At 32.7% G+C, this 12,500-nt stretch overlaps 3 protein-coding genes across 5 annotated transcripts in view; 1 reads left to right on the forward strand and 2 right to left on the reverse strand.

The window, feature by feature from the left end:
- Window positions 1–3,231, reverse strand: part of LOC124952391 (CAPA peptides-like) — a 7,569-nt gene extending 4,338 nt beyond the window's left edge. For both annotated transcript variants that reach the window (XM_047502210.1, XM_047502209.1), the window contains exons 1-2: window positions 3,145–3,231; window positions 1–118 (exon numbers count right to left, since the gene is read on the reverse strand). The exon at window positions 1–118 is cut by the window's left edge and continues 241 nt beyond it. The gene's annotated coding sequence lies outside the window, so the exon portion shown is untranslated. The remainder of the gene's footprint in view (window positions 119–3,144) is intronic.
- Window positions 1,858–5,054, reverse strand: LOC124952388 (WD repeat-containing protein 18). Its single transcript, XM_047502201.1, has one exon. The coding sequence runs from the start codon at window positions 3,457–3,459 to the stop codon at window positions 2,182–2,184; it is 1,278 nt and encodes a 425-aa protein (XP_047358157.1). The 5' UTR covers window positions 3,460–5,054; the 3' UTR covers window positions 1,858–2,181.
- LOC124952389 lies at window positions 4,067–6,962 on the forward strand. Of its 2 annotated transcripts, XM_047502204.1 has the most exons (7): window positions 4,067–4,451; window positions 4,615–4,979; window positions 5,096–5,261; window positions 5,349–5,566; window positions 5,646–5,813; window positions 5,907–6,085; window positions 6,156–6,962. In XM_047502204.1, the coding sequence occupies exons 2-7, from the start codon at window positions 4,870–4,872 to the stop codon at window positions 6,293–6,295; spliced, it is 981 nt and encodes a 326-aa protein (XP_047358160.1). In that variant the 5' UTR covers window positions 4,067–4,451; window positions 4,615–4,869; the 3' UTR covers window positions 6,296–6,962. The 2 variants fall into 2 exon arrangements, with proteins under 2 accessions (XP_047358160.1, XP_047358159.1); XM_047502203.1 differs by having other exon boundaries at window positions 4,067–4,979.
- The last annotated feature ends 5,538 nt before the right edge of the window (window positions 6,963–12,500 follow it).

The raw sequence follows: 12,500 nt of genomic DNA on the forward strand, positions 1-12,500 counted from the left end.
AGGGTTGCCACCCCCCTATTCGTTGTTGCGTTTCTCTCACGTCTCAGCAACCCCTTCCATTCCTTCCTTCGACTCTAACCACCGATGAACGACGTTACTCCAACGTTCTTTGACTTTTCTACGTGGAAATTTGTTATAACTCGACGTACCAAAAATGTTTGATTTAAATTTAATACAAAAATTCTCTCTATAGCTATCTTTCTCTTTCTCTTTTTCTTTCTCTGTAGATCTGCTTTATGTATAAGAAATAATGTCTATATATGATGAGATAAAATGTTTCTCTCTTTTGCCATTGTCGAACTGTTATTTTTATTATTCTCTATACTTACGTGAAAAAATATAATATATTTCATTTTATAGTCGATAGATATTAGATATTTTTTTTTCTTTTCCTTTCCTTTTCCTTTCTTTTCTTTTCTCCGTTTTTCTTTTCTTTTCTTTTCTTTCCTTTTCTTCTCTTTCTTCGTCAGTAGCAAGAATAATCGAGACTAAACGAGAAAATCGAAAGTTAATTTCAATCCTTTTATTTAACGATTAATCGATTTCCCCGAAAGAATCTAATTTTCTCTCGAGATAAACGATTTATCTAGAAATAGGATCTATAGATGTCTTTCTTCATTTTTCTCCTCGAACATTTTTATTTCTCTTCAAACGTTCCGATCAAAAAGTAGAGATAAATAAATAAAAATGAAAGAGAAAAAAGAAAAGAAAAGAGAGAGAGAGAGAGAGAGAGAGAGAGAGAGAGAGAGAGAGAAAAGGAATTATCGCATTGAAAATCATAATATTTTTGGATAGTAGTAGATCGATTTCAATAGTATCGTGGCTTCAAATGGATCGTGATTTTTTTTTTTTCTTTTTTCTTTTATATTCCAATGTATTTTCGAACAATGTTGCATCGGTAAAATCAGAACGCTGTTACGTCATTTTATCGGATCACATGTAGATTTATATAAAGCGTGACCCTATGATTGTACGACAGCTTATAACGTATTATTATTGTAGTAGACGTGACATATCCCCATCGATATATTCCCTAGTGAATACTTATTTGAGATTCGTTAATCTAGTTGACGTGACAATAATTTTTTTTCTTCTCTCTTCGCCAATCATCTTCGACCCGATCGATCGATCGATCGAAAACTTTTTTTTATCTTTTAATTTTTTTTTTCCTTTTTTTTTTTTTTTTTTTTTTTTTTTTTTTTTTTTTTTTTTTATCACGTTAAATATACCCGATCAGCGATAGATCGAGTTGATCACAAAAGTTCTATTGATATAAGATCGGATATAAAAAAAAAAAAAAAAAAAAAAAAAAAGAAAAAAAAAAGAAAAGAAAAAAAACAATCAATCAGAATTGATTATTGACTCCCACACGAAACCGAACGATTAATTTACATGCAAACTTGCCAGAACTATCGTTAAGTCCGCATAATTTCCTTATAAAACATTATTATCCTTGTCGTGTGATCATTTACTTTCATTTACATGCATCTAAATTTTAGTTAATTTAGATATAAAGGATATACGCAGAAAAACGATGTTAATAAGGGATCTCGTATGTAAAGCTTAAACGTTGCACCAAGTAACAATATGACTTTCTTCTTTACTTTCAATATCTCGTGCGAACTTAAATCTTTCTTGTTTTTCTTTTTTCTTTTTTTTTTCTTTCTTCCTTTTTTCTTATTCTTCTTTCCTTTCCAAGATACATATCTCAATGTTATTTAAAAAATGGAGATACGTGTTCTTTTTTTTCTGTTTTTTTTTTCTTTTTTTTCTTTTTTTTTTAATATTACGAAAACGTACGTCGTCACATCAATAATATTTTATGTGAAATAACGATGGTAACTTTTCATTTCTACGAGTAATACTAGTAATATAGAAAATTATTTATAAATTGAATATTAGTTGTTGAAATTAAGAGAGGAAGAAATGAAGAACCCTTTTCTCTCATCTCGTACTCATTAAAAGCGGACGAATCTTGGTATTATATCTCGAGTAATTTCTATATTTCGATACTAATCAAAACTCGACATTCTAATGTTTATTTAATTTTTATCACGGGGGAAAGAAAAAAAGAATGAAAGAAGTAATTAAAAAATACTAATTTCCTTATAGAATATTTTTATTATTTCTCATTTTACATGTGATAATTGTTTTCTACTTTTTTTGTAAAAACAATTCTTATTAATCTATCTGATCGTTGTTCATCGATTTAAGTAAAATACATTTAACACTGTACTTATATAAAGTCGAATTGATCATCTTAAGTTTTTCAATTTCCTCCAACGCAGTTTCGAGTTTACGAGAAGTATGATCGTTAATTTCTGTTCGAAGAGATTCCTTTTCAACGTAAGAATCAAAGTCTAAAATATCGGAAGTGTCTCGTCCTTGCCTGATGATCTCAATTACATTTTCCTTCGCGTTATTATCCAAGACCCTTTGCAAGGGTTGAATTTTTAAACTAGGCTTTAGATCGTGGATTTGAAAATTATTGAAACGTTTGGCAAAGAATGCCGAAGTTATTTGTCCTTTGTGTCCGAAAGTTCTGAGAATCTGTCGACTGATTACGTCCCAAAGATGTACTTTTCTATCTATGGAAGCGGAAAGTAGATTACGACAATTGCTAGATACCGACAGAGAAACAATGGTTGACTCGTGGCCACGATAAACGGCGCTGTCGTCGTCTTCCTCGTTTGTTCCCGTTGATTTAACATGGTGTTCGATACCTCGTGGTGGTTCGTGTAAATCAAATTTAAAGATCAAACCGTTCGTACAACCCACAAATAATTCGCTCTCTTTCGTATTCATGGAAATTGAAGTTAATGGTAAATCGAAAACGAGAATGACGAGGAGTTTACCGTCATTGAGATCATAAATATTTGCCGTACGATCCAATGAAACGGAACATAACCTCGCACGTGGTGCACAATGGCCAACGTAAAGATCTTTCACTGGCAAAGTATGATTAGAAAACGAATAAAGGGCCGTTGCTTGTTCTTTCTCGTTTATTACACGAAACAAAGACCAAACGAATATCAAACCATCTTCTCCACCGCTCACGAACATAGAACTGTCTTTGGTGAATGTTAAACAGGTTACCGTTTGATAATGGCGCGTTATTATCGATAATAATCTCCCATTACAAACCTGCCAAACGTATAGTTTTTCACTAATACCAGCGACGATGTAAGAACCATCCGGTGTTGACGTTAATGCTGATACTTTGCCTGGTGTTGTCAATCTGATATTGGACAATGGCCTTTGACTGTTTAATGGCCATATATGAAGTCGAGGTTTCGTTGAATCCGCACCCAATAAATAACAATCATTTAACATTTGTAACGTGTGATTTTGTATAGGTGTTGCATGCTTGTAAGTAGACAAAAGAGATCCTGTATTTGGATCCCAAACTGCTGCGCTCCAATTTTCGGCGACATTATCACTAGTTAAAATAACTTCCATTGCGTCTCTTTAAATTGATTATACCTTGATATCGTATAATTATCGTGAATTACAATTTCTTCGGATTTTCTTCGATCAACGTATTTATTTTCACCGACCATAACCTCTTAATAGGATTTACTAGGACGCTCGTCTAACACGTGTTTTACTTAGAGTATAGGAGTCGCTAGTGTAGCGCTATCGATAACTACACTTTCTCTGTTATCGATTATGGACATTTCGAGATATCATAATTTTGTATCCAAATTTGCTTACCAAGTTTTTTTTTTTTTTTTTTTTTTTTTTTTTTTTGATATAAATATTTATTGCGAAAATATTTAAAAAATACGAGTGTCAAAAAATATGTATATATATATATATATATATGTATGTATTTTTGTGGAACTTATATACAATAAACGATCGTTATTAGACTTCAGATGTTTATTACATGTATTATACACATACATTAAAAACGTATCGAGAAAGGCACTTTGATCTTTGCGTAAACAATAACGAACGAATGATCTCACTCGTCTTAACCTAGTCAGTTCGCTCGAGTACCTCGACGTGTGAACGTTGTAAGCTCTTACGTTACGTTATACTCTCGATGAAATTATTTATATATACATATATATATATATTCTACTGATAAAATAATTATTAATGAAGGAATAATTTATTAAGATACATAAGAAGCATCGAAATACGTTTCGATAATTCTTTTTTTTTTTTTCTACATACGTATATTATTAAAAGTTATTTCTAACGTTTTTCACGAACATACAGATTATATTTATCGTATTATATAACTTTTATATGAAAACATAAAAATATGTATAAAAATATTGCGTAATTAAAGAAGACGCGCCAAAATTTGAATTGTTACGCTATTCAAGTATTTATGTATTATCGTTGGGCGCCAAAAGGAGCCATGACGACATAGAAGAACACGAAGCTTATTATCGTAGAATATTTTTAAAGAGATTCTTCGTATGAAAGAAGACACAGAGGTAGAAATTCGTTGTATTACTATTAAAATAGTAAGAATTTATATTTTATAAACGTAAAAACGTTATTACTTTTCGCATTGATTTTTTTTATCGATCGTTCGTAATATACGAAATAGAAATCGTGTTATCTAGCCTTCTTCATTGTTGAATGCCATTAAACTAGGTAACGTTTGGAAAAAAACGAGAATGACCTTGGTAAGGTGACACGAGTTATTACTATCAAGTAGTAAAAGTATCGGTGCTTATATTCTACGTCGCAACGAAACGATCTCGCGTTTCATGTAACTCGATTTTGAGGTTATGCCGTTGTTCTTTTGTTATTTCATTACGATGGTATCAAGTTTGGTACAGTGATATAACGTAATTCTTCGTTTATATATAATCGTTCGAGTTAAGAAACATTTAGTTATTCTCGTCCATGGGATTTATCGATGATGAATTGCACGAAGTATCAAAACTTTGTCACAATGTTGTCGACAGTAGCCGCATCGTTTCTTGTGTGCAGACTATGGTTCGCGTCGAAATAACGTAAGTGAACGTTTTCTAACAATAAATAAATACATATATGTATATATATATATATTAGGATAGATTTTTCTTTTTTTTTTTTTTTTTTCTAATGTTCGATTAATTTCATCATTTAGGAAGACAGCGTTCAAGAAGATCGTCGTGTGCATTCAATTTCCAGAGAATTATCCGTCCGTTCCACTTTTAATCGAGCTTAAAAGTAAGACTTTGTCGGAGAGATTACTTGCTAGATTAACAGACGTTTGTGAAAAGGAGTGCAAGAATTTATTAGGAAAAGCTCAGGTATTTTGTTGTATTATCAAATGTGATAATGATGATTCTATGTATCGTTTAATCTTTTATAGTATTCATAAAGTATTTTTTCTAAAGGTATTACCGACCTTAAAGTTAATTCGTAATTTTATCGAAGAGAATCCTCTCATTTGTTGTTACGATGAGATCTCATCCATAAAAAAATTACTTCAAGAGCAAGACGAGTTTAAATTGAAACAGAAGAATTCAAGTATTACGTTAAGAATTCAACAAGGATTGTATTATTTTAAAGTTAAGATCGAAGTACCAAACAATTATCCAGATAGTTGCATAAAGTAGGTTCAATTTTTAATTTAATTTTCTCCTACTGTATCATTCATATTGTAAAACGAACAATTTGTTGTTTCGATGTAGTTTAGGAGACGCAGAGGCAAACTTTCCACCTGTACTCTCTCGTTACTTTTTGGGCCAAGGTAAAGAATTAGGTAGAAGATGCGTGGAACCACCATTGCAGAAAGGAACTCACCAAACATCTTTTGCACCTTCTCCTTCTTTAGAAGTCGTCATTTCCTTTCTTATAAAGTAAGTTAATTTTCTATTCAATGAGCGTATTTTTTTTTCTTTTTTTTTTTTTTTTTGAGATTCATCAATGAGTTTTCGTTATTTCTTTTACAGATCAGTAAAAACATTGCCCAGAGAAAATTGTCAATTGTGCAAGATACCTTGCTTGCCGGCGAATCCAAAAGAAGTAGTGACAGACGAAAAAGCAAATCTTCATGTAGAAAGATTATATTGCAGTCATTTGTTTCACTTACAATGCCTCCTAAAATTCATGAAGACACCCCCATTCCATGGTGAGTGGTTACATCATGTTGGACAATATCATTGTTTTTATCAAATTTATACACTTTTGTCTCTCGTTAGGGGGTAAAAAATGTCCAACTTGCGGACAACGCATTTATCATGACAAGTGGGGTGTCAGTGAGAAGCTCGCAGAGGATCGTTGGGCACATGAACAGGCGCGAGCTAGGGAATTGGCAGAGGTAGCTGATTTTTTGGAATGAATCCTTTGCTGATGTGCACAGACTTGTGTTTTATCTCTGTCCATGGTATAGCTTAGGTGAACATTAATGAAATCAAAAGCCAGATATCATGATGTATCGTTACATGGTGGTTATGATATTAATGAAATTTTGCCACTGAACAATTTTGACTCTACCGACCAGCAATTAATTCATATTTAGTATTATAAGAGTCCATTAAACGTAAGTGTTCATCGGCAGTTTCACAAATCGTGGCAATTGCGATAAAATGCGATCGTTCTCACGTTGACAACATTTTTTGAAAATTATAATTTAATTCATTATGAAGAATAATCATAAATTGATTTTATTTTCAATTGATAATATTGCTAACGATTATCGTACAATTTTTTCATTTTTGATCGTTCGTTATATTATTTCAATATTACTGATTCATTTATCAATTTTTTTTTTCTCCATATAAATTATAATACATTTAGTCATGTGTTCGCCTGTATAAGCCAGGACTTTGAACAATCATTGAAGTATCAGTTAATGAAGTACCTAACAAAAATGTCACTTCAAGAATGTAGGTTTTATTCGTTACTGCGACACAGTGTTTATTTTTTCAATGAAAATGCTCTTGAACGAGAAAACATAATAGTTTTTACAAATAAATAAATGAATAAATTAAATATGTATTAACGGATTGAGGTCACATACGTGAAATTGATTAAAAATCGATGATATAATATTATATTAAATATCGATGGTACATACATACATATATTTATATTTTTCAACAAAAATAAGAAAGTTTATAGCTTAATATATAACTTTCTTTTTAATCTGTATATTAGATATTATCTGATATTATCTATATTTGGAATGCTATGCTGTAACGTCGATGAGTTATAGCGAAAGAAAAACAAACAAGGGAAAGTGAGATAATAGATTGAAAATTATTTTTATTACACTTGCAATATATCAAATAATTCGAATAGAAATTGAAATTGGACAAATTTGTTGAATTTAGGATATATATATATATATATATATATATATCTAGGAGCTACATATAGTGTATATTTTTTCTTTCTCGTACATAGGAAGTAGCTTTTTTGCATAATAAACAAATGAGGAAGGTCAGGGAGAGACCAAAGTAGAAAACAATAGTGAGAGAGCCTTTCTACTTACATAAGTAAGTACACACGTATGTATCTTACGTACTATGTTTCTCTTCCGCATGTAGAAACACGTGTATATCTCTTTGTGACCGTAGTTGTGACGTATTGATCCTCTGTACCGACTACGGTGATCCTCTTTCCATCTCTCTCTCTCTTTCTCTCTCTCTCTCACTCTCTCTCTTTCTCTCACTCACTCACTCACTCACTCTCTTATTCTCTCTCTTTCTTTCCCTTGTAATAGCTTCGCGGCCTCGTTTATACGTATATATCCATTTTTTTTTTTCCTATAACTTCTTCATTTCACTCTTTGTCCCTTACACGTTTTAATACTTTTTTCAAAGCATTGATAGTTTTTTTATTTTTTATTTATTTATTTATTTTTTTAATTTTTATTCCCTTTCTTTTTTCTTGCTTTTTTCCCTTTAATCCTTATTTGTTGATAAAAATTAATCAGTTAATATGCTTCTCATATTTTTTTGAAATAGAAAATGTGATTAATTATATGTGATTTTTTTTTTTTCTTTTCTTTTCTTTTCTTTTTTAGAGAAATAAATGAGATTGAGACAGAGTGAGAATGAGAGTGACTCTGTGTATATGTATGTGTGTGTGTGTGAGAGAGAGAGAGAGAGAGAGAGAGAGAGAGAGAGAGAGAGAGAGAGACTTATATAGATAGATGTATCTAAATTATAATTTAATTCAATTGCACCTGCGGCCATATAGTTCAAGCTTGCTTATTCGCGCGAGTGTGTGTTCTGCATTAAACTTATTCGTAGGAGACTGCTTGGCAGACTAATTCCCGGTTATCGATTGTACGAATACGTGGAAACGCACCGCCGTGTCGTACTTAGAGGGCGGACACACTAAACGGTAACAGATCAATATATTCTCCTCAAGAAAGAGATAAAGTTGTACGATACTATTTCTTTTTGTTTTTTTTTTTTGTTTTGTTTTCTTTTTTCTTTTTTCTTTTTTCGTTTTTTCAGTTTTCGATTTTTTTCCCCTGTTTTTTCTGTTTTTTTTTTTCTTCTTCGAAGATACAATTCCAACGAGATCTCCATACTTGGATCATTTGTATATATATATATATATATATATATATATGCACACACATATATACACACACAATCGTATCTTTAAATTCATAATTAATGCGTTTCTCGTTAAAAGTTCAAAATATTAGAATTAATACAAAACAGAATGATTTCTGATTTATTTATAGTAGTAATAATAATAATAATTATTATAATAATAATAATAATGATAATAAAATATACGTTTCACGTCTCGAATTAATAATCGTAGGGGTCGAACTCGGGCGGAAAAAAAAAAAAAAGGAAAAGAAAATGTTTGAACATTTTCGTCGAAAGTTCGCGAGACGGTCTAATCACTTTTGCGATTATTTCTATCGATCCTGTTCCCTTTTTTCGTCGAAAACGAATGTTTATCTCTTATCTCGACGTGATATCCAATTAGATACCGAGAAGGAAATGAGGAAAGAAAAAAAATATAAAAAAAAAAAACAGACAGAGAGAGAGAGAGAGAAAGAGAGAGAGAGAGAGAGAGAAGGAAAACAAAATAGAATAAGAAATAGAAAAGAAGAAGGGGGAGAGAGAGAGAGAGAGATAGAAAAAATTCCACGTATCGCGTGCAATTTCATTATTGCATCGGCATTATTAGTCCTTCGACCGTCGTGTTTGGTTTAGGGTCGATTCTTGCCGGTATATTGTTTGACTGGTCACTGCCCATGGGTTTTGTTGACGATTGCTAGGGGACCCCTTACTCCCCCTCGTTCTCCTCGACGCACCTGGAGTCGTTCACACCGATTTCTTTTTGGCCTGTGAGAGTTTCTTCCTTTTCATGGAAAGTAAATCCTTTGTTGAAAAAAAAAAAAAAAAAAAAAAAAAAAAAAAAGAAAAAGAAAAAACTATACTTATTAGAGAAAGATTTTCGTTGAATGTGAATCATACGTATGTGTGCGCGCGCGCGTGCGTGTGTGTGTGTGTGTGTGTATTGCTTAAAACGAACTTGTATTTTTTTTTGTTTTTAATTCGATATATATATATATATATATATATATATATATATATATATATATATATTAATCATAGAATCATAGTGAATCATAGTTAAAAAAAAATTGTCATTGATCAATCCATAATACGAATATCGAAAGATCAATACGAAATTGATTATCTCTTATGTTATCAGTTTCGATGATCATTTTGACAAAAGGATTTCTTGATAAGATCTATCGACCGATTGAGAGGAAAAATAATCGATTAGGTATTTGGACGCATTCTTGAGGATTAATCTATGCAACTGGGATGTCCTTGCATCTCGATAAGCAAACCTTAAGCCCGAGGGGCGAATGATATTAGAGAGAGAGAGAGAGAGAGAGAGAGAGAGAGAGAGAGAGAAAGAGAAAAATGGATAGAGATAGATAGGTAGATAGATAGATAGATAGATAGGTAGATAGATAGATAGATAGATAGATAGATAGATAGATAGATAGATAGATAGATAGAGAAAGAGAGAGAGAGTGAGAGAGAGAGAGAGAGGAGATACACCTATAATTGCACGTAGGGCAGCTTCGTCGTAACGCTTCATGGATCAATAGCTGGGAAATGGCCGGAAGCCAAGTCCGACGATGTCGTTTCGAGTTTTGCCGTTGTCATCGTACGGGGCCTAAACCCCTTCTTCGTCGTGTCCCACTTGTGTTATCAACCTTACACTCATCTTTCCATTATCCTTTTATTTTTCTTATTTTTCTTATTTTTTCCTCTCTCCTTTATCTTTCTACTTTTATTTGTGGTAACGCAGAGCAATTCAGTTAAAAGTCTCAAGCCCTTCGCAGTTTTATCGTTACGATCGACCGGTCCTTAACGGGCTGTCTTAACAGAAAGACAGAGAAAGAGAGAGAGAGAGAGAGAGAGAGAGAGAGAGAGAGAGAGAGAGAGAGAGAGAGAGTATCTAACGAGTACTTCGAAAGCAAGTTGAAAATATCGATCGTAACCCTTTCACTGTCACGCCCCGATTATCCTACCCGAGACTCCTCGATGTCTGCGATTTTCGATATTTTCTTTTGTCTCGGTGGTTACATTTCTCTTTCTGGGGGGTTATCATTCTCGATAGCTTTTGATAAGACATTTTCAAATGATTTCTTTTACACATGTATGTATGTGTGCATACATACGTACGTATGTATGTATATATGTATATAAATGAATGATTTAATAAAAACTTATCATATTCAATACTAATGAAAAATTTTATTAAAATTCTTTCTCGAAGGAGAGATATTAGAAAATTTTCGATCGGACGAACAGAAGAAAGAGAAAAAATTCATCTGTTGGATAATTTGTTAAATAATCGAACGATCTTACGTATTGGTGATATCAAAGTTTTTTCATCTGCTTTCCGTAGAAATTTTTCTATCTGTGTTATGCATACATTACATACATACTTACATACATACATACATACATACATACATGCATACATACATACATACATACATACATACATATGTATATACGTATTACGAAGGATCGGCGGCTTCGTACTACGATTCGTGGTACGCAGCATGCGCACCGCGGGACGCCATTTATCCGAGGATCTCTAAATACCCCTGAGGGTCGCTATCAAAGCACCCTCCTGGCGAGTATTGCGGAATCGTCGTATAAAGGATCGCCGATCCGATGGCATGGATCGGATATTGTTTGCATTTCCCTTTTCTTACTTTGCTTCTCCTCTCAGGAACGATGTGATTCATTTCTGTTCGATTTCAATCTTGCTTTTTGTACGGAGAAGTAAGGGGATGAAGATTGGGGGTTGGGGGGGTGGAGAGGATTGGGAGGGTGCATACGGCGGTGACAGATACGATGTATCTTTGTGATAAAATAATATTACCTACTTGTTAATAGAATTCCTTTTCTTTCTTTTTCTTTTTTCTTTTTCCTTTTTATCTTTGAAAATTATCGTCGAGAAACTCGAAGATTGATTGCATTCTTTTTTCTTTTTCTTCTTTTTTTTTTTCTATTGGGTATTTTTTCACTCGATGTAATAATATAAATGATAATAAAAATGATAATAATAATAATAATAATAATTAATAATTAATAATTACATTTTTATAGTTATTAGTTTATATAATAATAAAGGATTAATCTGACCTTTGTGTATAACAATTTTTAACGATTTAATATTCTTTAAAAAATATATCGCGTGTCGTTCGTGAAATATAAATATAAAACCTGTTCTATTCGATCTTGGCTCGACGATCGGGTTACGTTTCTCCTTAAATCTAACGTCTAATCGCATGAAACATTGCGCCAGCAATGTAACGTTTAGCCCACGCTCAGGGAAGCGAACAGACCGACCGATGGAATAAATTTCGTCGTGGCAAAGGTAAGGGCGCACGCGAGCCGGCCATCCGACGAAGAAAGTCTTATCCTATGGATCTGGTTCACAAAAGAGGAGAGAGGTATATAGAAGCAGAGAGAGAGAGAGAGAGAGGGGGGGAGAAAAAGAGAGCAAAAGAGGCATGTTCGTAGTAGTGGCGCGTGCCACAACAACGAAGAGGAGGGCCGTTCTACGGGTCAAAAAAGGCTCCCCTCTTATTTTTCGGAAGAAGACGAACCACCGTTTATTCCTTTCAAGTCTACGCTTAGGGACCATGGTATCACCTCCCAACGGAGACTAACGGGCATCGTAAATGGCCCATAAAGACAGATGCCACATACATATTTTTCTTATGTTTTCTTGCTTGGTTTAAGGTATGAACGATCACGTGACAATTAGTGGCAAGATATTATTCCTAAGATTGACGTCGAAGTAAACGAAAGTAATTTTTAATTTAATCCTTGTATTATATTATATTTCTATCGATTTGTTTTCTTTCTTTCTTTTTTTTTCTTTTTCTTTTTTTTTTTTTTTTTTTTTTGATAAAAATTGGATGATAATTATTAGACTCGTTAAGTTGGGTTACGTAAAAAGATTCTTTGTAGGTTTCGTGTTATGAAGGAAAAAAGAAAAACAACTAGTAAATTCTAGAAGAGAAG

Source organism: Vespa velutina, chromosome 10 (assembly GCF_912470025.1).
Source record: "Vespa velutina chromosome 10, iVesVel2.1, whole genome shotgun sequence".
In the NCBI taxonomy this organism is placed as follows: Eukaryota; Metazoa; Arthropoda; class Insecta; order Hymenoptera; family Vespidae; genus Vespa; species Vespa velutina.